The 23,773-nt window shown below is 53.0% G+C and overlaps 1 protein-coding gene across 2 annotated transcripts in view; it reads left to right on the top strand.

The window, feature by feature from the left end:
• Positions 1 to 23,773, top strand: part of GPATCH1 (G-patch domain containing 1) — a 53,098-nt gene that overhangs the window by 6,195 nt on the left and 23,130 nt on the right. For both annotated transcript variants that reach the window (XM_056136228.1, XM_056136229.1), the window contains exons 2-13: positions 302 to 436; positions 3,608 to 3,693; positions 4,834 to 4,994; positions 6,168 to 6,265; positions 6,711 to 6,769; positions 7,250 to 7,492; positions 8,429 to 8,576; positions 12,680 to 12,759; positions 17,009 to 17,213; positions 19,322 to 19,621; positions 21,216 to 21,394; positions 21,845 to 21,972. In XM_056136228.1, coding sequence (XP_055992203.1) covers positions 302 to 436; positions 3,608 to 3,693; positions 4,834 to 4,994; positions 6,168 to 6,265; positions 6,711 to 6,769; positions 7,250 to 7,492; positions 8,429 to 8,576; positions 12,680 to 12,759; positions 17,009 to 17,213; positions 19,322 to 19,621; positions 21,216 to 21,394; positions 21,845 to 21,972 — 1,822 coding nt within the window. The remainder of the gene's footprint in view (positions 1 to 301; positions 437 to 3,607; positions 3,694 to 4,833; positions 4,995 to 6,167; positions 6,266 to 6,710; positions 6,770 to 7,249; positions 7,493 to 8,428; positions 8,577 to 12,679; positions 12,760 to 17,008; positions 17,214 to 19,321; positions 19,622 to 21,215; positions 21,395 to 21,844; positions 21,973 to 23,773) is intronic.

Raw genomic sequence — 23,773 nt, 5'->3', positions numbered from 1 at the left:
GTTTTATTTTGAAAACTGAATTGTATCAGTTTGGGTGTGAATCGATGGAGTAGCAGTGTGTTGGCAGGGACGGTTCAGGAGCCATGCACAGTACTGGTCATGGAGGGACACATCTGTGTCTTTGTATATGTCCCTGAGCACAGAGCCAGGAGTAAGCCCTGAGCAGTGCCGAGTATGGCCCCCAAACCCAAAATCCTTGACATTTTTCTCAAGAAATTTCTAACATATCATCTCCTTTCCTTTTTCTCATTTAAAATTTTATATATATATATATATATATATATTTTTTTTTTTTTTTCAGGTGAAAGACCGAAGAAACCAGTTCCTCTCCAGGACCAGACTGTCCGAGATGAGAAAGGAAGGTATAAGCGGTTTCATGGAGCCTTCAGTGGCGGCTTCTCTGCAGGCTACTTCAACACTGTGGGTTCCAAGGAAGGTAGGCCTCGTCCCCTCCCCTCCCAGCCCTGGGGACCCCCTGCCAGAGCTCATTGGGGCCACCTTAACCCTGTCCCCGGCTGGTGCACACGGCACTGTCCTTTGTGCTCCCGACGCTCAGAGTCTCCCCAGGGCCAGCCTGTGCGTATGCTGGTGCTCTGCTCCACAGAGAGCACTCTGGCTGGGGCCTTCTATGGCACAGGGTATCCATCACAGACCAACACTCATGCCCGAGTGGAGGTGCCCACTGGCTGGTAGAATTGCCCATCGAGGCTAGGGGTTGGTGCCCACTGCATCACTTACTTGACAATTTTTGTGTTTGTTTGTGCTTTTGGGCCACACCTGGCGGTGCTCAGAGATTAGTCCTGGCTCTGTGCTTGAGGACCGCTCCTGGTGGTGCTTAGGGTACCATAGAGGAGCCGGGGATCTAACCCCGGTGGGCTGCTTGCTAGGAAAGTGCCCTTCCTGCCGGGCTATCTCTTAGGCCCCAGTTGTTTATCTTTCTTTTTGGGCCACGCCTGGCAGTGCTCTTGCCTCTGTACTCATGAACCACTGGCAGTGTTTGGGGGACTATATGGGATGCAGGTGGGGGGTGTTGTTGAATCTGGATTGCCCGCATGCAGGGCAAGCTCTCTACCCACTGTACTATCTCTCCGGCTCCTCAGGTCCCACTTGTTATAACATAGACTTGGCCTGGACAACACTCAGTTTAAAATGCCACACTGGGGACATAGCTCTAACTTTGCATGTATGACAGCCCTGGCACCACACAGTAAATCATGTCCCATGATGTAATGGAAGTCTGTTTTGTTGGAAGTAAGAAATCTTAAAAAATCACTGTAACGCAAAACCCTGAATGAAATAACTTTATGTGACTCAGATATAAACAGAGGTGAACCGATTAACTCATGAGGCAAAAGGAAAAATTTTTTTATTATTAGTTTTGGTCTTCAGGCCACACCCAGTGATACTTGTAGGCTACTCCCAACATGGGTCTGGGGAGTCACTCACAGTGACACTCAGAGGGGACCCTGTGGTGCTGGGCTCCCACATGCAGGGTGTGAGCTCAGGCCCCGGGGGCCGTCTCCCCAGTCCCTGGTCAGTTCAGTGAGCAAATGATCTAAGTGTTTGAACAGTTGATTCCAGAGGAGCTAGGAATGCTATGTGGAACCTGAAGATTATGAACAGGAACGAAAGTAACTTTGGCTAAGACACTTTAATATGATGTAAGACAGTTTAATAATTAGAATGTTCAAGTAGCACACTTATTAAAATGTCAGGAAAATGACAGTCGGGTTTGTGAAGAGAGAAGTATACTAATACCGATTGTTACAGTGATATCCGCGTGGTGTGCTATGATTAAAGAGTGGGGCCAGCTCGGATGATTAATAGGCAGCCTGGGACATGTTCCTGGGCTGGATTATCATGGTTACCATCGAGAGTGACCCATCCAAGGGCTAAAAATTAGGCAGAGACCCTGGAGATCCGAAATCTTTCAGGGAAAGATCTGACCTGAGGAGGGGAAGAGGTGAGGACAGCCAGAGCCGTACTCCTGGTGGGGGTCTCCCAGGCCAGCCCAGAGCTCCGCCCACTTTTTGTTTGGGGGCTCAGATTTCCTCCTCTGCCCGAGTAATGAGTGATGTAATGATTTATACCTTTCAGTAAGCTGTCTTTGACTTCTTCCATGTGTGTGTGTGTGTGTGTGTGTGTGTGTGTGTGTGTGTGTGTAGACATGAGCACACCTTTTATTTCTTTCTCTTTGGATATCATTCCCCCTGCCCTGTCTCCCTGTTCCCTGCCCCTTCATTGTTACTGTGGAGGGGGCCACATCCTTAGTTGTGGCGCTCTAAGGATCACACTTGATCATGTAGGTGCTGCCAGGGATTGAACTTGTGGCCACACACATGGACACACACACACACACAGATAACACAAAGTAGACATTATACCATGGAACCACATCTGCAGGCCCACACTCCAAATTCTTAAAACAATCCTCTTTTTTAAAAAAATTTTTATTAGTGAAACACCATGAGGTACAGTTGTAGACTTACAAACCTTTGTGCTTGGGTTTCAGTTAAAACAATCCTCTTTTTGAGCCACATCCAGCAGTGCTCAGGGGCCACGGGGGCCACTCCGTTGAGTGTGTAGCCTAGTGGTGCAGGCCCAGAAGGTCAGTGCTTAGGGACTAGAGATGCTCGAGGCCACCTGACCACATGCAGGTCAAACCCACAGCCCCGACTTGCACGGCCTGTGCTCTACCACCTGAACCACATCTCGGGCCCCACCAATTCCTTCTTTTAATCTCTCTCTCTCTCTCTCTCTCTCGCTCTCTCTCCCTCCTGGCCACACTCTTTAGTGTTCAGGGCTTATTCCTGGTTCTCTGCTCAGGGATCATTCCTAACAGTGCATGGGAGACCATATGGGGTGTTGGCGATCAAACCCTCATAGGTCATGTGCCAGGCAAACACCTTCCCCTCTGTGCTATCTCTTCAGCCCCTAATTTCTCATTTTGTTTCTGATTTCTTTCTTTTGTTTGTTTGTTTTTGTATTTTGCGCCACACCCAAAGGAGGTGCTCAGGGCTTACTCCTAGCTGTGCACTCAGGGATCATTCCTGGCAGTGCTCTAGGGACCACCCGGGATGCCGGGGATCGAACCTGAATCAGCCACTCGCGTGGCCAGTGCCCTTCCCTCTGTACTACTATGGCCCAAGTTTGTTTCTTATTTTTTTTTTTAATTTTTCCTATTTACTTTCATTCTATTTTATCATTTAGGCTGTAGATTTTTCAGGTGTCGTATACAAGGGTAGCTCTTTAGGCCCTGTACTATCTCTCCAGCCCTCAGTGTTCTATAATAAGTTTCTTGGGCACCACAGATAGTGCTCAGGAAAGCCGAGGTGCCGAGGGTCACGGGCAGAGCATGCGCACCAGCCTGTTGAGCTCTCTGCCCAGCCTCCCTGGCTCCCAGTTTTGGGAAACCCGGTGTAACCCTCCAAATTCCAACAGCAGTGGACATGGGGCTAGTAGATGGCTCCTGAGGACGAAGGCGGACAGTAGCTGGGAGTTTGTGGACACGGGGGAGGGGGGTTCTGCACGTTCGTCCGAGTGATGTAACTGTGTGGTCACACCCACATGTGGTTGAGGATTGTAATCTAAACTCTTTTCTCTCGAGGATGGACGCCCTCTACCTTCGTGTCTTCCCGACAGAACAGAGCAGACAGATCTGTTCTTGGACCCGAAGACTTTATGGACGAAGAGGTGGGTGCTGCAGTGCCTCCCCCACGCGCGCATCCACAGTGGCTGCAGTGCCCCTGGCTGCACATCCACGGGGACAGCAGGAGGGAGGAGCTTCTTCAGAGCAAGGAAACTCTTCCCAGAAGTCGTGCAGTAGGGGAAGTCCCACTGTCCCACACCTCTCAACAGTGGTCTTCACATGCCCATTGTGTTGGTTTTGTCAGTTTGGGAGTACTCAGGGCTGACTCCTGGTGCTGTGTTCAGGGATCACTCCTCGTGGGGCTCAGGAGACTATCTGGAGTTCTGGGGATCAATCATGGCTTAGCTCCCTGCTGTATTGTCTCTCTGGCCCCCATGTCTGCTTTTTTTTTGTTTCGTTTTTTGGGTCACACCTGGCGATGCACAGGGGTTACTCCTGGCTCTGCACTCAGGGATCACTCCTGGCGGTGTTCGGGGGACCATATGGGATTCTGGGAATCGAACCCGGGTCGGCCGCGTGCAAGGCAAACGCCCCACCCGCTGCGCGATCTCTCCAGCTCCTCCCCATGTCTGCTTTTCAAAAGCTGCTGGAGCCAAAAAGGAGCGAGCTAGGATCCATGTGACCGCAATAGAGTCGGCACTCCATAATCTTACCCATCCTCCACCACACACGGTCCCTGCCTCACTCCTGCTGTTGCACACCCCAGTAGGGATGGGTCCTAAGTAGATGAAGGCCTGGAAGAAGGTGCTGTCGATTGAGACAGCTGTGCCGGAGGCCCACCCACACTGCTCCAGTGTCTGCTGCAGCACTTCCTGCGGGTGTGTCACCCCAGTGATCCCCCAGGGCACCCCGGAACCTGGTCCTTTCACTTACCTTTGAAACAGTATCTGGGAAGGGAAGGGAGGGTTTCTCGCCCTGCCCCGAGCATTTCCACCTTTCTACCCAGCGGCATAGTGTCCTCACTGAGGGGTAGGATCATGCCCTGGCCTCAGTCATGTCCCGTACCGCTTGGCTTTGTAATGCTCTGTTGTTGGTATGGAAAGATGGTTGCTCTGCTGATCTCTAACTATATGGCAGAAATTTTTGCTTTTTTTTTTTTTTAATCAACTAAAGCTATGTCATGTCTTACGATTAATCACTCCCAAATCTGTGTAAGTAATAGTGCACTTCTCTTTCTTTGGAAGGATCTGAGTGAATTTGGAATAGCACCGAAAGCCATTGTCACCACTGATGATTTTGCCTCCAAAACCAAAGACAGGATACAAGAGAAGGCCAGGCAGTTAGCGGCGGCAACTGCCCCGATTCCCGGGGCCACGCTTCTCGACGACTTCGTGGCACCAGCAAAGTGAGCACACTGCCATTCTGATTTGATGGTTCATTTATTTTAAGGTTTGCGGGCCACACCCAATGGTGCTCAGGGCTGACTCTTGGCTCTGTGCTCAGGGATCACTCCTGATGGGGCTTGGGGGACCCAGCTGGGATGCTGGAGGTCGAACCTGGCTCAGCCTCGTGCAGAACAAGCGCCCTGCCTGCTGTCTTGAATTCTGAGTTTGTCTTGGCCACACAACTTTGCCTAAGGGTGACTTGACTTACTGAATTGTGACCGGCTTGCGCAGGAGAAGCTCCTTAGATGCTCTTGAGGGCAAAGGGGGTTTTGCCAAAAGACCCCGGGGCCCTGTTGTTTCTTCATGAACTGTCCATCCCCTCTGTCTGCTGTGCTCTGGGCTCTGGGGCACTGGAGAGCTGATGGGAAGTGGGCTGACCTCCCCACACTGCTCTCTTGTCAGTCTTAAAGCTATTCCAGTGTGCCTTGTCTACCCTCTGTATTTTGGAGGGAGGCCACACCTGGTGATGCTCAGGGGTCACTCCTAGCTCTGCATTTAGGAATTGCTCCTGGTGAGGTTCAGGGGACCATATAGGATGCCGGGAATCAAACCTGGGCTGGCCACATGCAAGGAAAGTGCCCCTCACACTACTATCACTCCAGCCCTCTTTTATTATTATTATTATTATTGTTGTTGTTGTTACTATTATTATTATTATTTCTAATTTTGGGCCACACCCAATGTTGCTCAGGGCTTGTTCCTGGCTCTGCACTTGGGAATTACTACTCAGGTGACCATATGGGATGCCGGGAATTGAACGCGCTGCAAGGCAAGGCCTTCACCTGCTGTATTATCACTCCGCCCCCCATCCTACCCTTTTACTGAAGCCCATTGGCCCCCCCCCCACTGTTCTGCTCCCGAACACTTGGCCTGTGGGGAGTGGACAGTTTTCGACCATCATGGCTTGCAGGATACCTACTGGACAAGGACCCTCAAGGGTTGCTGTGAGCTTCCCACCTGTGCCCACTGGCTGTAGCTGGGCTGGTGGGGAGTCATGCCTCTGAGATGAAGGGCAAAGCGGGTGGGCAGTGAGTGAGAGCGTGAATGGGGAGACCCCAGACTGCTTACCTCCCCCCCACCCTCTCGTTCCTTCATGCTCTAAACCTAAGTTCAATTTCATGCCATTTTCCTAGATTGTCTGTTGGCTTTGAATTGCTCAGAAAAATGGGCTGGAAGGAAGGACAAGGAGTTGGTCCTCGGGTGAAAAGAAGACCACGCCGGCAGAAACCCGGTATGTGGGGTTCGTCGGTAGGCAGCGCGCACTGAGAAGCAGGCTGGTGGGGTCTGTGGTCTGTGTGTCTCTGAAGGCCTTTGGCAGGTAGCGCACCCGGACTTTCTCGAGGGATTGTCTACTCTCCCATTGCCCCCAGCCGCGAATGGTACCTGTGTCCTCCCTCCCCAAACAGTCGCAGGCGAACCCGACTGTTCCGAGGGTCCTTGCCTCATCTTTCCCTCCAGACATTGAGGTCGTGGCGGCTGCGTGTGCCTTCCAGGTTCTCGCTCACTGAGCACTTGGGTGTGGGCATGGGGCTGGCGGGCCCCGATCCAGAATGAGCCCCTGAAAGCTGCGGCCCCATGGCTGAGCATAGCCCCTGGCTGGAGTCAGCGACTCCGGTTCATGGGGTTCATCAGTCTCTGGGTGCCCGTGACTGAGGCGCCTGAAATCTCTGTTACAGATTCCGGAGTGAAAGTCTACGGCTGTGCCTTACCCCCCGGAGGCTCTGATGGATCCCAGGTACCGCCAGGGACAGTCACCTCTGTCACCTGAGCAGTGTGAGCGTTTTCTGGTCAGAAATGATTTTAGGAGTTAGGGTCCCCTCGGGTGAGAAGCCCACCCCCACAGCCCTTCTCTGCCCCCATTCTCCTTCCTTCTGCCGGGGTTTGGACTACCCCCGGGGTGGTCAGGGAATGTCCCTGGCTCAGTGCTCAGGGGTCACTGCTGGTGGCCTCTGGGACACTCTGCAGTGCTGGTCAGGTCACGCCTGCCCTTGGCCCGTGGAGCTCTCCCTGCCCCTGCAGCCATGTTCCTGTTCCTGGAGTGAGCTGCTCCTTAGCCTCCCTCACCCCAGGACTCGATTCAGAATCTGACGTAGCACACGTGAGCATTGGGTCATCGTTCTCTTTGGAATGAATCACTGCCTCTGAGAACAGTGGTTTATGGGCTCCCGGTGCCAGGCTGTGACTCACCGTTCTCCTTTTCAATTGTTGGAGATAGGATGAAGATGATGACTACCTGCCCGAAAACGTGACCTTCGCCCCCAAAGACGTCACGCCTGTGGATTTCACACCTAAGGATAATGTGCACGGCCTGGCCTACAGGGGCCTGGATCCCCGCCGGGCACTGTTCGGAACTTCGGGAGAACATTTTAATCTTTTCGGTGGGGGACCCGAGGAACCCGGCAATCTTCTTGAAGATATTAGAGTGAATAAAGGAAGAAAGCTGGGAATTTCAGGCCAGGTAAACGTGTCTGTTGAATCAGGCAGAAGCCTTGACTGCTGAGGCTGCTGGTTGCTGCTGCCAAGTAGGGGCTCGTGACTCTTCTTTGATTGCAGAAGGTGTGGCCACAGTTTCTGTTTCCTTCTCTGTGTGCCAGTCGCATGCCTTCCTGATGGGGTCGCTCAGCCAGACTCTTCAGGGCTGCACAGAAATTCCTCTTCCCCTTTGAGTCCTATAGTAACAAGATTTCGGTCCGTACCCTCCCCCGCTGTGGCTGGCACGGGGGGGGGGGGGGGGGGGGGGGGGGGGGACAGATCTTGCCTCGGGGGAGATGGAGAGATGGCTGGGTCAGCTTCTGAAGTTGGTTCAGAGGGTCTTCCTGAAATTCAGTTGGAAAATGGCTGTTACAAGTTTTCTTTCCATCCTGCTTTTTTTTTTTTTTTTTGGAGTGCGGTGATGGTTTGGGGACATACCTGGTGGTGTTCCAAGGAACCACGTCGTGCTGGCTGACCCCTGAGCTAGCTCCCTGGCCCCTTGCCCTTCCTTTCCTCATCCGTGTTTCCCATGGAAGTTAGGAGTTGTGACCGCAGCCAGCAGAACTTGGGAGTCTTCAGATGTGGTCAGCAGCCTTGACTCCAGCCGCAGTGCTCAGCAGTGAGACAGGTCTCTCCAAGGGAGCCCTCATGTCTCCCTCACGCTGCTGCTTGGGACACCCTCAGTTCCGCCTCCTGGCTGGAACCCAGACCCAGGGCTGCTGTGGGTGGGGGCAGCCTCAGTGCCCTGCATGGCATTCGTTCTTAGTCATTGTTTGGGCAAGGACTTCGGGGTGTGTCCTTTGGGGCTCCTGCTCTCCTTTCCCTGGGGACCATGGAGTGCCGCTGTGGTCTCTGGCCTCCCGTGCAGAACCCCCCCTAGAGCCCCGAACGGCACAGCTGCAAACCCGGCTTGTTTTTGCAGGCTTTCGGGGTCGGTGCCCTGGAGGAGGAAGATGATGACATTTATGCCACAGAAACTCTGTCCAAGTATGACACAGTTCTGCGGGACGAGGAGCCTGGGGATGGACTCTACGGCTGGACAGCGCCCAAGCAGTACAGGGGTCAGAAAGGTGAGTCCTGCCCACAGCCCACGTGACACCCAAGTGTCCAGTGATCAAAGAGGGACACTGCCAGACCCCTGCTGGCCAGCCTGTCTCTGTGGGGCTAGGGGTCACTCAGATGTGGGCTGAGAAACCAAGGTGGACAGAAGGGAAGCCCGGGGCTGGAGAGGGAGGGCAGTGGGGACACTTGTTTGTCTTGTATGCAGCCGACCCTGTGTTTGGTCCCTGGTCCCCTGAGCACAACCAGGAGTGATCCCTGAGCACGGAGCCAGGAGTGAATCCTGAGCAAAGCCACAAAGCCACAACCCACAAAGTAGAAAAGTGGCCCCAAACCCACAAAATAAATCAAGCTGGTGCTTTTTTTTTTTTTTTTTTTAAAGAGAAACCCAATGTGGGAAATAGAGCAGTAGGGGGTTGAGAGGAAGGCGAGGTCAAAGCCAGCTGTCAAGGCGGGGCTGGGATGTGCGGGGGCGGAGGAGCTGGAATCAGGAAGGAGAGTGTATGGACAGGTGCGTGTTGTGAGCTGGAGGGAATCCTTGTGGCTTGAGGACCTGGGCAGGTGGCCAGGGTGAGCCTGTGTGAACAGGGCAGAAGAGCAGGTGTTCGGCCCGAAGCCGGAGTACGGGCGCCAGCCTTGCACACAGTCAACCCCAGTCTGATTCCCGGCGCTTCATATGGTCCCCTGAGCCCACCAGGAGTAATCTCTGAGCATCCCCAGGTGTGGTTAAAAACAAAAACAAAAAAAGTAGTTGTGGTAACCAGGGGTGGAGGTGCAGAGCACCCACAGCAGAGGGAACACGGGGCACGACCTTCCTCCCTGGCTCTTAGGGGCTCCAGCTGGGCTTGGGGATTCTCAGCCCACCTAATTTCAGCTCAGCATCTGTAGTGAGGCAGAACTGGCGACTCTTCATAGGACTGCAGATTCGCTCTCCAGAGAAGGTATAGGGAGGAGACGGGCTAGCAGCCCTGCGGGGATCTGATCTCAGGTCTCTGCTGCCCAGGTGTGTGACCTCGGGTCCCATCTGTGAAGTGAAGGTCAAATCCTCTCAGACGATTGCAGGATTCATGGCACCTCTCGGTGCTGGCACGTAGCCTGCCTCTTAAGCAAAGCACCTGCTGTAACGGCCACCTCGGTAAGGCGGCGAGGGGGAGCTGAGAGCAGCCTTGGCGGGTGGAGAGCCAGCGTTAAGGCAATTGCCGTATCCGTGGCCAGTTCCTTTTGGATCCCCCGCACCACATACGGGCCTCTGGCTCTTCCAGGCGTGATCCCTGAGTACTGAGCCAGGAGGAGGCCTTGAGCACCACTGGCCGTGGCCACAAAACGGACATTCTCCTACCATAGTCAGATAACAGTTTGAACTACCTCTGGTAACTACTTCTAAGACCTCCACATTGCAGGCATGCCAGTCGTCGGAACATCACCATACGGTGCCTAGTTTCTGGAAGAGAAGTAAGAGGTGCACACCAGTGTTCAGGGGTAGTCGGCTTGGTAGTCAAAAACACAGGACAGGGATGGAGGGCATGGGTTGTCCAGCGCTGCCCCCCGCCCCCCTTCCCACTTCTCAGCCGGGACCATGGGCAAGCTGTAGCATCCTGGTCTGGTCAGGGTGAGGGTGGGCATGGGGCGGGGGGCATGACAGTGACCTATCCCCCTCTAGGGATTTCTCGTGAAGGAACCGAGACTGGTGCCCAAGCCCCGCGCTCCAAGGACCACCTGGGATTGTAGACCAGACACTGGAGGGTGACCCTGAGTGTTCGGAGGCGTTGCCTCTGGCTGGTTGATAGACTGTTTTCCTTAGGTTTCAGAAGTTTTTGGTCCTCTTACATTATATTCACCTTTCCCTCCTTGTCCTGCTGGCTGGCACAGTCACAGGGGGCGTCACAGACATGCTCGTGCCACTTGGGGTTGCACACCTGCTCCTGCTGTACACACACACTTTCCCGGTGACAGTGTTGGCACACATCACCACTGGGTGCCGGCCTTTAGGGTGCCACTCGTGCACGCCATGTTCGCAGTGTGCTCATAGTGGTGTGCAGATATCTGCCACGAGCAGGGGAGTTGCACCCCTGCCCACGGCGCTTGGGCCCCTGCAGCTGTGTTGTGTGCGGGGTGTGGCCACACCGTTTCCGGCACTTGCACGCACGTGGCTGTGATGACCCGGAGATTGCATGCTCAGCTTCCACACCAGGGGCTCCAGTGTGGTAGGGATCACGCCCAAGCACATATCGGTAGCACTAAGTGTGCAGCTTGGGGCCTCACACTCGCTGGGCAGGTGACCTTTGCCGCTGAGCCAAACCTGGGTATTATTTTTATCGCTTAATACATATTTATAGTAATATGTCACCTTGCTGCAATTTACTAGTACTGTAGATTACATTGATCGTGTTCTCAGCTCATTATATTGAGGGCTGGGCTAGGGGACTCAAGTGCAAGCGTGAGGCCATGAGCTTGATTCTCAGGACTGCTGGCTTATGGAGTCCTGGCTGCTCTACTATCTCAGATTTCTGGTGGCACAGGTGATCGGGAGTGTGAGCGGCATGAGTTCTGGAGAGCACTTGTGCAAGCACTTGAGCTGCTGGAGTGAGCCCTGGTGAGCACTGTAGTAGTGAGCCCTGGAAAGCACTATAGGAGTGAGCCTGCTGAGCACTGCAGGAGTGAGCCCTGGTGAGCAGCGTAGTACAGGGTGCAAGTACCACCTCCCAGTGGCCTGGCCCCAGTGGAATCCCAACCAAAGGTGAACCTAAGGACTCATACCTGTGAAACATGGGCCCTCCCACTGAGCCATGTTCCAGGAATGCAACAGTTAACCCCCACACCCACCCCCTGCCGACTTTTAGGAACTTCTGGAAGCTGGCGGAAAAACTCAACATGAGCTGAGCTTCAAAGGACAGTCAGAGGGTGGGTCCCTTGGGGCCAAGCTGCCCCAGAAGCGCACCAGGCCTGGCGCTGGCAACTTCACCAGGCGCCACCAGACACGAGCTCGCGGTGGGTGCGTGTAGAAAGGAGGTTTTGGCTCCAGAGGCTGCTGGGGCTGGTGGCTTCCCAGTGGAGCGCCCGTGTGGGTGGGGGCTCGGGGTGCCCAGTGCACGGGAACGGGCACCACGTCAGAGAGCGTAGGCCATTCTGGTGTCTGAGTCAGTGACCTGGTTAGAATTTCATGGAAGAAAAGGACAAGAGCACCTTTAACCTGGACTAAGATTAATTTACAGGCTGACCTGAGTGTCGTGCTTCGGCGCCTGGTTTGAATAGTTGCTATGGAATCGGGTGAATCGGGTGGAGTGCAGTATCCCGAGTCTTCACCTAGATTTAGAAATGGATTATTTTACATCTCATCATTGTGGGGTTGTGGTTTATTTGGTTTTTTTTTTTTTTTTTTTTGGTTCTTGGGCTATACCTGGCGGTGCCCAAGGATCACTCCTGGCTGTGCTCACAGGACAGTATGTGGTGCCAGGGATTGAACCCGGGCATCCATGTACAAGGCCGGCCCCTCACCCCCTGTTCTATTTTGCTGCCCCCCATTTCTGGTAGAGGACGGAGGCTAGCCCTAGAAGTGCTTAGGGGCCTGTGAAGTGCAGGGATTATTCCTGTCTGCAGAGCGGGGACTCCAGCCCTTTGAGCCAGTTCGCCGACCCCCCTGTGCTTTTAATACATAATTGTTGGATTTTGACAGATTTTCTTGAGCTCTTTCGCTTAGAGTATATTCTTGGGTGTTCCATGGAACTTTTGTCTAAAAGCAGCAGTGAGGTCCTTACCTCGAGATTGCACTAATACTCCTCTTTCTTCCTCTTTGCTTTTTGTTTTTGGGCCACACCCAGCAGTGCTCAGGGCTTACTCCTGGCTCTGTGCTCAGGGATCACTCCTGGCAGGCTCCGGGGACCATACGGGTTGCTGGGGACCAAACCATGGTCAGCCATGTGCAAGACAAATGCCCTGCCTGCTGTCCTGTCTCTCTTTCTGACCCCTGGTGCGTTTCTTTCTTTCCCTTTGTTGCTGTCGTGGGTGATACTTACCCATGACATGCAGCATCTCTGTGGTTGGAGAGAAAGTGCTGACATCTTTTATTCTCATTTTCGGTCTCTGCAATTAATTAATCAATGGCATCCTTTTATAGACTCCGAGAAAGATCTTCGATACGTTGGCAAAATTCTGGATGGATTTTCCTTGGCCTCTAAACCTTTATCTTCTAAGAAAGTAAGACATTTTTGAAAATTGGTTTGGGACTTAAGATATCTGCTACTACTGTGTAATGTAGGTTGTTATGGTTACAGTTGAAGAAATGAGAAACTCCCTTTTTCAAAAAGCACACAGCCTGGTAACTAGTGATTGTTCAGGAAAACACATTCTGTAATAGAAGTGTCATTCTGCACCCACATGGAATTCAAAATGCCTAACTGCCGATCTTTTACACTTAAACTTCAAGTGATGGTTATTTCCATCAGAAAGGGATGACGGGGCTGGAGAGACAGTTTAGCGGGAAAGGCGTTTGCCTTGCACGTGGCCGACCTGGGTTCAACCCTCTCGCCCCATATGATCCCTCAAGCACCCCCAGGAGTGATCCCTGAGTGCAGAGCCAGGAATAACCCCTGAGCATCGCAGGGTGTGGCCCCAAAACCTTTTTTAAGAAAAAGAAAAGGAATTGTATTAGATGCTGGTGGAAGGAAGAACGGGATCATGCACTGTAGCAGAAGGGAAAGGGGAGGACCCAACAAGCCACAGTCACCCAGCGTTGGCGGCAGTGACCCATTCCAGGCTCTGCCTGAGTGCCCTGCAGAGCACCGTGTGACGTGTCAGCCAGGTGGCTGATTTGGCCAGCCACAGAGGGAGGAAAGCCGAGGGCTGTGGTCAGGCCCCAGGCAGTGCTCTTTATCCCTTCCCTTGTTCTGGGGTCTAGGAGCCTCCTAAGGACCGAGCCAGACTGTGCGTCCCCCCACGGGCGTGGTCAGGCGCCTCCTGACCTCCGGCCCCCCTTTCTTAGATTGTTCCAGGGGCTAATCAGCTTTTTGTTTTGAAGTCAGCAAACATTTGTTAAGGCCCTTGCTGACTTGGCCTTTGTTCTTCAGAACAGCAGGGCGGGACAGTCTGAGATACCGTGTTCCTATTCGGCGCTCCTGTGGCTGGGTTTGTTTAATCACGATAATGTGTCGTAACAGCGAACAGTTCTATTGTACATGGCAGAAGCTGCCCTCATTACCAGAAATATCAAGTACGTCAGTGGAGAATGATCTTTCACGTGTGTGGAAGGAAGAGAGAGTAGTTGAGAGGTGCTGGTTTAATGGAGCTTTTGAGGATGAATCAGAGTCCCCGGGCAGTGCTGGTTGGTGAAGGCAGGGTGGATCGAGGGATGAGTAGGAATTGCTGGGCTGTAGCACCCACCCAGGCAGGCCTCTGGGTGCCATGGGGCTTAGAGGGGGTCCATGGGGTTCAGAGGGAGACCATGGGGTTCAGAGGGGGTTCATGGGGTTCAGAGGGGACTGTGGGGTTCAGAGGGGGGCCATGGGGTTCAAGGGCAGGCCATGGGGTTCAGAGGGGACTGTGGGGTTCAGAGGGGGATCATGAAGTTCAAGGGCAGGACATGGGATTCAGAGGGGGACATGGGGTTTAGAGGGGACTGTGGGATTCAGAGGGGGGTCTTGGGGCATAGAGGGGGCTCATGGGGTTTAGAGGAGGGCCGTGGGGTTCAGAAGTGGGCCATGGGGTTTGAGTTGGACCATGGGGTTTAGAGGGGGCTGTGGGATTCAGAGGGAGGCCATGGGGCTTAGAGGGGGCATGGGGCCTAGGGGGAACTTGGGGTTCAGGGTAGGGCCGTGTTTTCCTTGAATCCCAGACAGGCAAGGCTCATAAACATGTGGCTGAAAACCCAGCATCTGGCTGCAGAGGCCAGAGGAGACGGGGTGGGGGTGGGGAGGGGTACAGAGAGAAGTGCCCTGAAGCTGCTGGAGGCGCGAGAATGGCCGTGTGACCCGGCCGTCCTTTCTCTTGTGCGTCAAGGGGACACGGGAGTGTGCAGAGCCCAGGCTGAAAATGACCCTTCCTGGCGTTAATAGTTACATTCTCTTTTGGACGGTCACCAGGCCAGGGGCACACCCGGGACTATATCACTCAGCTGTCTGACAACCTTGGAAGCTCCAGCAGGGTCACCCTGGAAGGAAGTTCTTCAGCTCTTCTTTGTTTTATTTTGTTTCTGTTTTGGGGCCACACCTGGCAATGTTCAGGGGATACTCTTGGCTCTGCACTCAGGAATTATGGGCTGGAGTGATAGCACAAGGGTTAGGGCGTTTGCCTTGCATGCGGCCGACACGGCCGACCTGAGTTTGATTCCTCCGCCCCTCTTGGAGAGCCCGGCAAGCTACTGAGAGTATCTCGCCTGCACGGCAAAACCTGGCAAGCTTCCCATGACGTATTCGATATGCCAAACACAGTAACAAGTTCCACAATGTTATTGGGCCCGCTCGAGCAAATCGATGAACAACAGCAGGACAGTGACAGTGACAGTGGGTTCTGGGGGGACTATGTAGGATGCCCGGGATTTACCAGCTTAGGTCGTCCGCAAGCAAGGCAGGCACCCTGCCCGCCGTACTATTTCTCTAACCCCCTCACTGGCACTGCCAGGAAAATGCCAATCAGAGAGACAGTGAAGAATCATGTCACCCAACTTGAGAGTGATGTATAAGAAAGCCCCTAGAAACCAGTGTTGGTGGGGGTACAGTGAAGAAGGAGCTCTCACTCACTGTTGTTGGGGATGTCATCTGATTCGGCCTCTAAGGAAGGCAGTATGGAGACTTCTTAAAAAAAAAAACAAGAATAGGGGCTGGAGCAATAGCACAGCAGGTAGGGCGTTTGCCTTGCATGCGGCCAACCCAGGTTCGATTCCCAGCATCCCATATGGTCCCCCGAGCACTTCCAGGAATAATTCCTGAGTGCATGAGCCAGGAGCAAACCCTGTGCAATGCCAGTTGTGACCCAAAAAGCAAAAACAAAACAAAACAAAACAAAAAAACACAATGAGAATAGAGCTCATCCATATGACCCAGTGATCCCGCTTTCTCGGCAGCTACCCAAGAACACAAAAGCATGAACTGGAGAAGATGAGTGTACACCCACGTTCATTGCTGTGCTGAGTGTGGTAGTAGCCACTGTGTGTCAACAACCCAGAGGTTCAGCGACAGTAACTGGATAAAGGAGTGGCATAGAGATACAGTGGAATACGATGCGCTTGTAAGAAAGGATGAAATCTTTCTGCTGAGGCGCGAATGGCACTGGAGGATGGAGCCCTGTTAGGTGTAGTCAGCCGGGGGAGAAAGAACAGTTAGACCTCACAGGTTGAATGCAGAGACAAAACAAAGAAATAGTATCAAATGAGGACAGACCGTTGGCCTTTGATCACCCTCAGAGCTGAGATTGCTAAGCTAAGAGTAACCCAGGGATAGTGGTCTTGGATTCTTTGGTGAAGATACAGTAACATCTTAACCATAAATATTGGGCTAGAGCAATAGGACAGTACGACTATTGCCCTCCATGTGGCCGGCTATAAAACCCAGATCCCAGAAGCGCATGGCCGCAAATCATCCTTACTTTGGACAAACTTGCTGGCTACCGAATGTAACCTGCCCACATGGCAGAGTCTGGCAAACTCCCCTTGGTGTACCCAATATGCCAAATACCAGCAACAATGATGGGTCTCATTCTCCTAACCCTGAAAGAGCCTTGAATCTAAGGGCTAGGACAAGGAAATGTTACTAGGGCCTGCTCGAGGCAATCGACGAACAACAGGATGATCGAACAGGATGGTCGTGATCGTGATCGTGGCCGGCTTGGGTTTGATCTCTGGCATCCAGGAGTAATCCCTCAGCACAGAGCCAAGAGTAAACCCTGAGGACTGCTGAGTGTGCACTTGCCTCCAAAAGAAAAAAGCCCAAAAAACAAAAATCCACAACCCTCTAAGTGTTGGTTGTTGTAATCATGTTACCCAAATTGAAATAATGAAAATTTTTAAAAAATAAACAAAAGGCCTGATACTGCAGCAGAACTGAAACATAACCCCACCCCCCGGGGGGGGGCGGATTCTGAAGGAAATCAAAGTTCCCAAGCTTTGTTTTTGCCTAAGCTTTCAGTCATGTATTGGTCGTCGTTCTGATGCATAGCGCCCTGCTCTGCACTCCGGGCCAGTTCATTGTGCTCATGGTCATCGTCTTGATCGCTCTCATAGAAAACATACGCATGAGTGTCTCAGCGCAGAAGCGGAGCCGTGATGCAATGGAAGGCGTCAAACAAGGGGGACAGTGTGGTCGCCGGCCCTCTCCAGCTGCCCCCTGTGAAGTGTTAGCCGGGGACCGGGAAGCTTAGCTGGCCCACATTGCATGATTTCTTGGTGAACTCAAACAAGCCTACCGTGCAGCCTGAGTTTTCTGAGTTTTGTTCTGTTGTTGTTGTTTTTCCTAAGACGTATCCACCACCTGACTTGCCAAAAGACTTCCGGCCGGTGCATTATTTCAGGCCCGTGGTAGCTGCGACCATGGAGAACTCCCACTTACGTCAGGTGCTGTCGGAGTCGACTGGAAAGGCGGCCCCTGGCCCGGGGACGCAGAGTCGGCACCAGCTGAACGCCTCCAAGCGGGGGGAGCTGCTGGGGGAGACGCCTGCTCACGGTACGTAAGTGCCGGGGTGGAGGGGAAGAGCCTCGCGTTTGTGATCGCAAAAATGCAAAGAGGAAGTCATTTTCAGGGACCATTTTGTGAAAGGGAATTTCGTACTTCCAGATTGGGGGGCTGAAAGTAGGTCATTAGGGACCGCCCTCCATGTCCCTGTCCACCTCCTTTCCTTTCTGCTTTTCCCTTCATCTTGGGTGAGGACAGTGACAAGCTTGCTTCCTGTTCAGCGCCTCTTCCACTTTCAGCAGTTACCCGGAATGTGGTGAGGACCCAGGCGGTGACCCTGTCTCTGCTCACTCAGCCCGGAGACTCTTAGTATTTCCACCCTGTCCCTGAAAGGCTGAAAGGAACTGGCTCGTGGGATAGTGAGGGCAAGTGTGACGTGCCCCCTGCCCCCCTTACCCCCCACGTACATACACGCACGTACAATGCAGTGTTCCGAGCAGAGCCACTCAAGACGACAAAGGCCCTTGGACTCTTCGCGTGGGGGCCGCTGCCTGTGACCTGTGTGGACAGGGAGACTCATCTGAGTCCGTTGCAGAGATCTTGGCTTTTTCCAGGCACCAAGAGCTGGGCAACGTCTCTCGTCACTCCTGGCATGTGGAAGGAGCTTTAGGATCCTGTGTGAGGTGAAAGAAAGGCCCTGTGGGGCAGAGCCAGAGGGGCAGGGTCAGCTCAAGGGCAGACAGGGAGTTTGTGGCCCAGTGACCTTTCCCTGAGGGACGGCGGGGAATTCCAGACAGGCAGGTCCTGATGCCCTTCATTCTGTAATGGAGGGACTTGGGGCTTAGCATAGACAGCTCGGAGGGTGAGGGGGGTGGGGGTGGGGCCACTGCAGGCCCCAGGTTAACTCTGACAATAGAACAAAGTCGAATTCCCGCTTCCCACTTCCTTCCTCAGATGTGAGGTTGCCCTGTCTTCCCCTTCTCTAGCAGCGGGACCCTAGGGGCCTGCTGTTGGGACCGGAACTCGAGACCCTGATTCTCAGCTCCTTCTCCCCCCCACCCCCAATCACCATGCCCTCACTCCCACATGTGGTAGAGGGGGGGCAGCGCGCCCTGCAATTCTGCCGCTTCCTTCCTCCCGTGGCACCTGTCTGCCTGCTCACACATCTGCCTGCTCGCACGGGTGGTCACAGCAGCCTCCTCCTGGTTTTTGCTTCTCTCCTCTGACGCCCCGTCCCCTCAGTAGATCAGTCCACCTCCAGACTCCTCTCTTCATGCTGAAGAAAATGCTGATTCCCGCCAAGGCCCCATCCCCACTCACACCCCTACTCACACCTGCCTCCTTTTCTTTCTTTCTTTCTTTTTTTTTTTCTTTTTGGGTCACACCCGGCAATGCTCAAGGGTCACTCCTGGCCATATGGGATGCTGGGAATCGAACCCGGGTTGACTGCGTGCAAGACAAATGCCCTACCTACTGTACTATCGTTCCAGCCCCCACCAGCCTCCTTTTCAAGTCCCGTCTTCCACCGTCTACATCCCAGCTGTCCAGCTGTGTGCCCTTTCTGCCCGCCACCGGCCAGCCACGACGTCCCTGCAGGGCCTTCCTATTTGACTCTGGGTGGCCTTTGCCTGCCAGTCTCCTTTCCTCGCCCTTGAGGTGACGTGGCCACAGCCCCGGGTGGGCAGGCTGTTTCCCACCCCCACACACATCCCAGCTCTCTCCGCCCCACTGCCCTCTTTGGCCCAGGTGTCCCCCACTGCAGGTCCCTGTCCCCAGTGCATGGAGCCCCTCTGTATGCCGTCCTTCTGGCCACAGACTCTTAGGGAGGGTTGTATCCTGAGCGTCAGTGTTGGCAGCCACGGGGATGACAGCTGTGCCCAGACCTGAGGTTTGTGTGAGCACACTCACTACCACAGAACGGGGGTCCTGAGGCCAGGAGGTGCCGCTCCCTGGCCTGGTGACAGCCTCAGGGCTGGCCTTTATTCTCCCAGAGGAGGTCTCTGCCTCCCTGTTTGGTTCTGGATCCCACCAAGACACCCACTATGACATGCTTCTCTCCAATGTGACATTGAAAACGGCATAGAGAAGTGTGAATGTGTAACTGTCGTGTGCTGCTTTTTTTTTTTTTAAATCTCCCCCCGTTATTCTTTTGGTTTCAGCCTCAACTACCTCAGTGTTAGAATTTCTGACCCAGAAAGACAAAGAGAGGATCCAGGAAATGAAGCAGGCCGCGGACCTGAAGATCGCCCAGGTCAAGGCCCAGCGGCTGGCCCAGTACGCGGCCCGCGGCCGGCTGCAGTCCCCGTCCGCGGACCCTGCGCTTGGCCCCTGGCACACGGCGTGGGGCGGTGGCGGCGCCAGCAGTGCCACGGCCAGCAGCTTCAAACCTTTTGCCAAGGACCCCGAGAAGCAGAAGCGATACGAGGAGTTTCTGGCGAAGGCGAAGAGCGGTCAGAAAGGTGGGTGTGAGGGGCGCGCACCTGAGGCCCGTGCTCCAGGGATAGGGTCTCCCCTGCAAGGCACCGACTGACACCATCCTAGGGCAGTGGTCTCCAGACGTGGAGCTGAGCCCTCAAGAGCCAGAGCGTTAGCCGTGGCTCTCCATGTCTCAGGTCCAGAGGGATCTGCCCCAGCAAGGTCGTCTCTAAACGCTTTGAGACACCTGCTGTCATTCTTGTAAGAACAAGGCCTTCTCGCTCTGGGTCTCAGGAGCTTGACTGTTATTCCCTTTGAGATCATCGTCTATATAGTTTGACTTGAGAATGTTGGAGCCTTCTGTGGGAGTGGAAATTACCACTCTAGAGTAGGGGAGAGACAAAGAGGTCAGTGGGCTGAGTGCTTGCTTTTGCATGAAGTCCAGATTTCATCCCTGGCACCATAGCCCCTCAGCACTGCTGGGTGTGGTGTTAAAAAAAAAGGTGTGGGGGGGGGGGGACTGGAGCAATAGCACAGCGGGTAGGACATTTGCCTTGCATGCGGCCGACCCTGGTTCGATTCCAGCATCCCATATGGTCTCCTGAGCACCGCTAGGGGTAATTCCTGAGTGCAGAGCCAGGAGTAACCCCTGTGCATCGCCGGGTGTGACCCAAAAAGAAAACAAACAGAAAAAAAAAACATATAAACTCATTCTCCCTTCCTCGCAAGGGAGATATAAGACAGTGTGACTAGACTGAGAAGAGGGCCTGGTGGCAGGTGGTTGGTACTCGGATCAGCTGGATTTCAGTTTTTTTTTTCTCTTTTATTTTTCAGTACCAGAGATGCCTCCAGCATGTGAGGCAGATGCTCTACTGCCAACTGCATCCCCAGCTTAGCGGGGTTGGTTTGCAAAAGCAGCTCTTTGATATTTTATGCCTTAACTCTCTATTAAAAATTCATTCCTAATGTCTATTTTCTTAAGCTGAAAAACAGAGAGGCGTGTTTCTTCTGCCAAAATGTAGGCATAGGATTGGGATCAGGGATTAGGCGTGGTCAGAAATCTGTTGCTTTGGAACGTTTTGTTTTGTTCTGTTTTCGGGGGCAGTACTTGGAGGAGCTTGGGGGCTGCTTCCAACTCAGTGCTTGGGGGCAGGGGTTGAGTGGTACTTAGGGGACCATGGCGTACTTGAGATCAGATCTGGGGCTCTTGTGTGCAAAGAATGCCCACTAGTCCTTTGAGCTCTCTCTGGCCCGGCTTTAAAACTGTTACCAGGCATTCACCTTCCTGTTCTCTCTGTTCTGTGTATAAGCACTGCTTGGAGGAAGAGATTAATGGATGTTACTCACCAAGCGCCTACTCTGCTCTGCTCTTAGGAACTAGGCGCACTCCTTCTAGAAGGTGCACTGTTTTTTTTTTCCCTGCTTTTTGGGTCATACCCAGTGATGCACAGGGATTACTCATGGCTTTGCATTCAGGAATTACTCCTGGCGGTGCTCAGGGGACCATATGGGATGCTGGGAATCGAACCCAGGTCGGCCACATGCAAGGCAAACGCCCTACCCGCAGTGCTATCGCTCCAGCTCCTTGAAGGCGTACTTTTCCCAGGAGTGAAGCTGCTTCCCGTTCTCTGTCCGTAGATGCTCTGGAACGCTCTCTGGACCCCACCATGACCGAGTGGGAGCGAGGCCGTGAGCGGGATGAGTTCACGCGCGCTGCCCTGCTGTATGCGTCGTCCTCGTCCACCCTGTCATCTCGGTTCACGCACGCCAAGGAGGAGGACGACACAGACCAAGTCGAAGTCCCTCGCGACCAAGAGGTCAGTCCCCAACACAGCCCTGCCTGGTGGATTTTTTTTTTTTTAACTTTCTGGGTCACACCTGGCTATACCCAGAGATCACTCCTGGCTCTGCGCTCAGGAATTACTCCTGGCGGTACTCGGGGGACCATATGGGATGCCAGGGATTGAACCTGGGTCAACCGAGTGCAAGGCAAACGCCTTCCCCGCTGTCCTATCACTCTGGCCCCAGCCTGGTGGGTTTTTACCTGACCATACTGTGCCGCCAACTCTTCACACTCACTCAGCAGAGGAACCTTTGAAATGTACTTGGCTTTGTAGAAAAAGAACCATTGGGTGCTTTTAGCTTTCAGCAGAAATACTGTGGCAGCCTTGGGGTCTGTGATTTCGGAAGTCCTGCTTGCAGGCGTGTAGGTGGGAGAGTGGTCAGGGTGTGGGGGGATGGGATAGGCAGTGACCGTCTCTCCCCAGAATGACGTGGGTGACAAGCAGTCGGCTGTGAAGATGAAGATGTTCGGGAAGCTCACCCGGGACACGTTTGAGTGGCACCCCGACAAGCTGCTGTGCAAGCGGTTCAATGTCCCCGACCCTTATCCAAAGTGAGTTGGGAAACGCTTCCCCTCCATCTGGGTTTCATTCCCCCCCCCTGCCCCCCCAGTTTGCAGCCATTACTCCTGTGTCTGTGCTCATTTGAATTCTCCTTTTCTCGATGAACTTAATTGTAAATGTTTACATTTCCAAATCTTGCAAAGGGAGTTTTGCAAGATTTATTGTTGAAAAAGAAAACCATAAAGCAAGCAAACATTCAGATCACAGGCCTTATCCCTTACTGGAAATATAAAACTCACTCATGTCTCAAGTTTCAAAAATTATTGAAAAAGATACTTCAAAAAGCAAATTTACCACTTTACCACTTTTTTGATTGCTGTTTTGGGGCAGTTTTGTGCCTCACCTGGTGGTGCTCAGTGCTTACTCCTGGCTCTGTGCTCAGGAATCATTCCGGGGGGGGCGTCAAAGCTCTGGGTACCCCCCTTTCAAAAAATTTGGGGATCGCACTTGGTGGTACTCAGGGCCTACTGATTCTTTGTTCCAGAATCAGGGATCAGGAGTGATCCCTGAGCACAGAACCAGGTGTAAGCCCAAAGCATCACCAGATGCGTTCCCAGAACAAAAACCAAACAAACAAAATAACCAGAGTTAAATTCTAACTCACTGTTTAATCAAGGAACATTGGGCTGGGGAGATAGCTCCAGCATCCAGGCACTGCACAGCCCCCTGACCAATACCAGGTGGTCCAGGAAGCCCCTAATTACTACCAGGCCTGTCTATGGTGGCCCAAGCATCGAACCTGTACACCTGGACTGAATATCTCTAGGAATGGCCCCTGGCCCCCTGAGCACTGCCTGGGAGACCCTCCCCCATAATATATTCTCAAGTTAGCCAACTTAAATTCTTCGATTGGGGGCTGGAGAGATAGTACACTGGGCATGGCACTTGCCTACATGCAGACAATCCAGGTAGGATCCTTGGCATCCTATATGGGCCCTGGGCACTGCCAGGGGTGATTCCTGAGTGCAGAGCCAGGAGTAAGCCCTGATCATTGCCAGATGCAGATCCCCCACCCTCCCAAATTAAAAAAATTCTTAGAATGATTTGAGAAGGCAGAAACACCTCTGAGACCCCCTTTTACTTTTAAATTATTGAGAAGACATGATTACGGTATTATTCATTATTATTCATGCTTTTGGTGTACAAATTTATTGTTCCCACCCTCTTTTTTTGTTCCTAAGTATGTGCTTCTGATCTGTCCCTCCCCCCCATACCACCAAAACCCCCTTCTCCTTGTCCCCCCTCCCCCCACCTTGTAACCTCAATTCTGTTGTCAGAGTCCAAGAGAGTTGGTTTTCTTTCGATGCTGGTATTTCCATTGTGTCCATTCCCTTGTTGTGGTTCTTTATAAACCAGATATGGGTGGGCTCAGCTTGTATTGATGTGGCTCCTTCTGACTTATTTTGTTTAACCTGACCCCCCTCTAGTTCCATACAAAAGGTAGCAAAAGGCAAGACTTGATCTCTCCTTGTAGCTGAGTAGAGTTCAGTTGTGTATAGACACCACCATTATTTCCCCATCATCTGTCATTGGACCCTGGGTTGTTTCCTGGTGCCAGCTTTTGTGAATAGTGCTACAGTGAACTTATGTGAGCGTGTATCTTTTCAAATGAATGTCTCTGTGTTCTGGTCATAGAAGCCAAACAGTGGGATTTCTGGATCACATGGGAGATCTATTCTGTGATTTTTTTTTTTTCAGACTTGCTCTACCGTTTTCTGTAGAGGCTGCACCAGACTTATTCTGGCCAGCACAGGTGTTTTCCAGAGTTTCTTGATTTGTCCCATTCTCACA

Source organism: Sorex fumeus, unplaced genomic scaffold (assembly GCF_029834395.1).
Source record: "Sorex fumeus unplaced genomic scaffold, SorFum_2.1 ptg000122l, whole genome shotgun sequence".
Taxonomy (NCBI): Eukaryota; Metazoa; Chordata; class Mammalia; order Eulipotyphla; family Soricidae; genus Sorex; species Sorex fumeus.
This window is presented reverse-complemented; position numbering and strand designations above follow the sequence as displayed.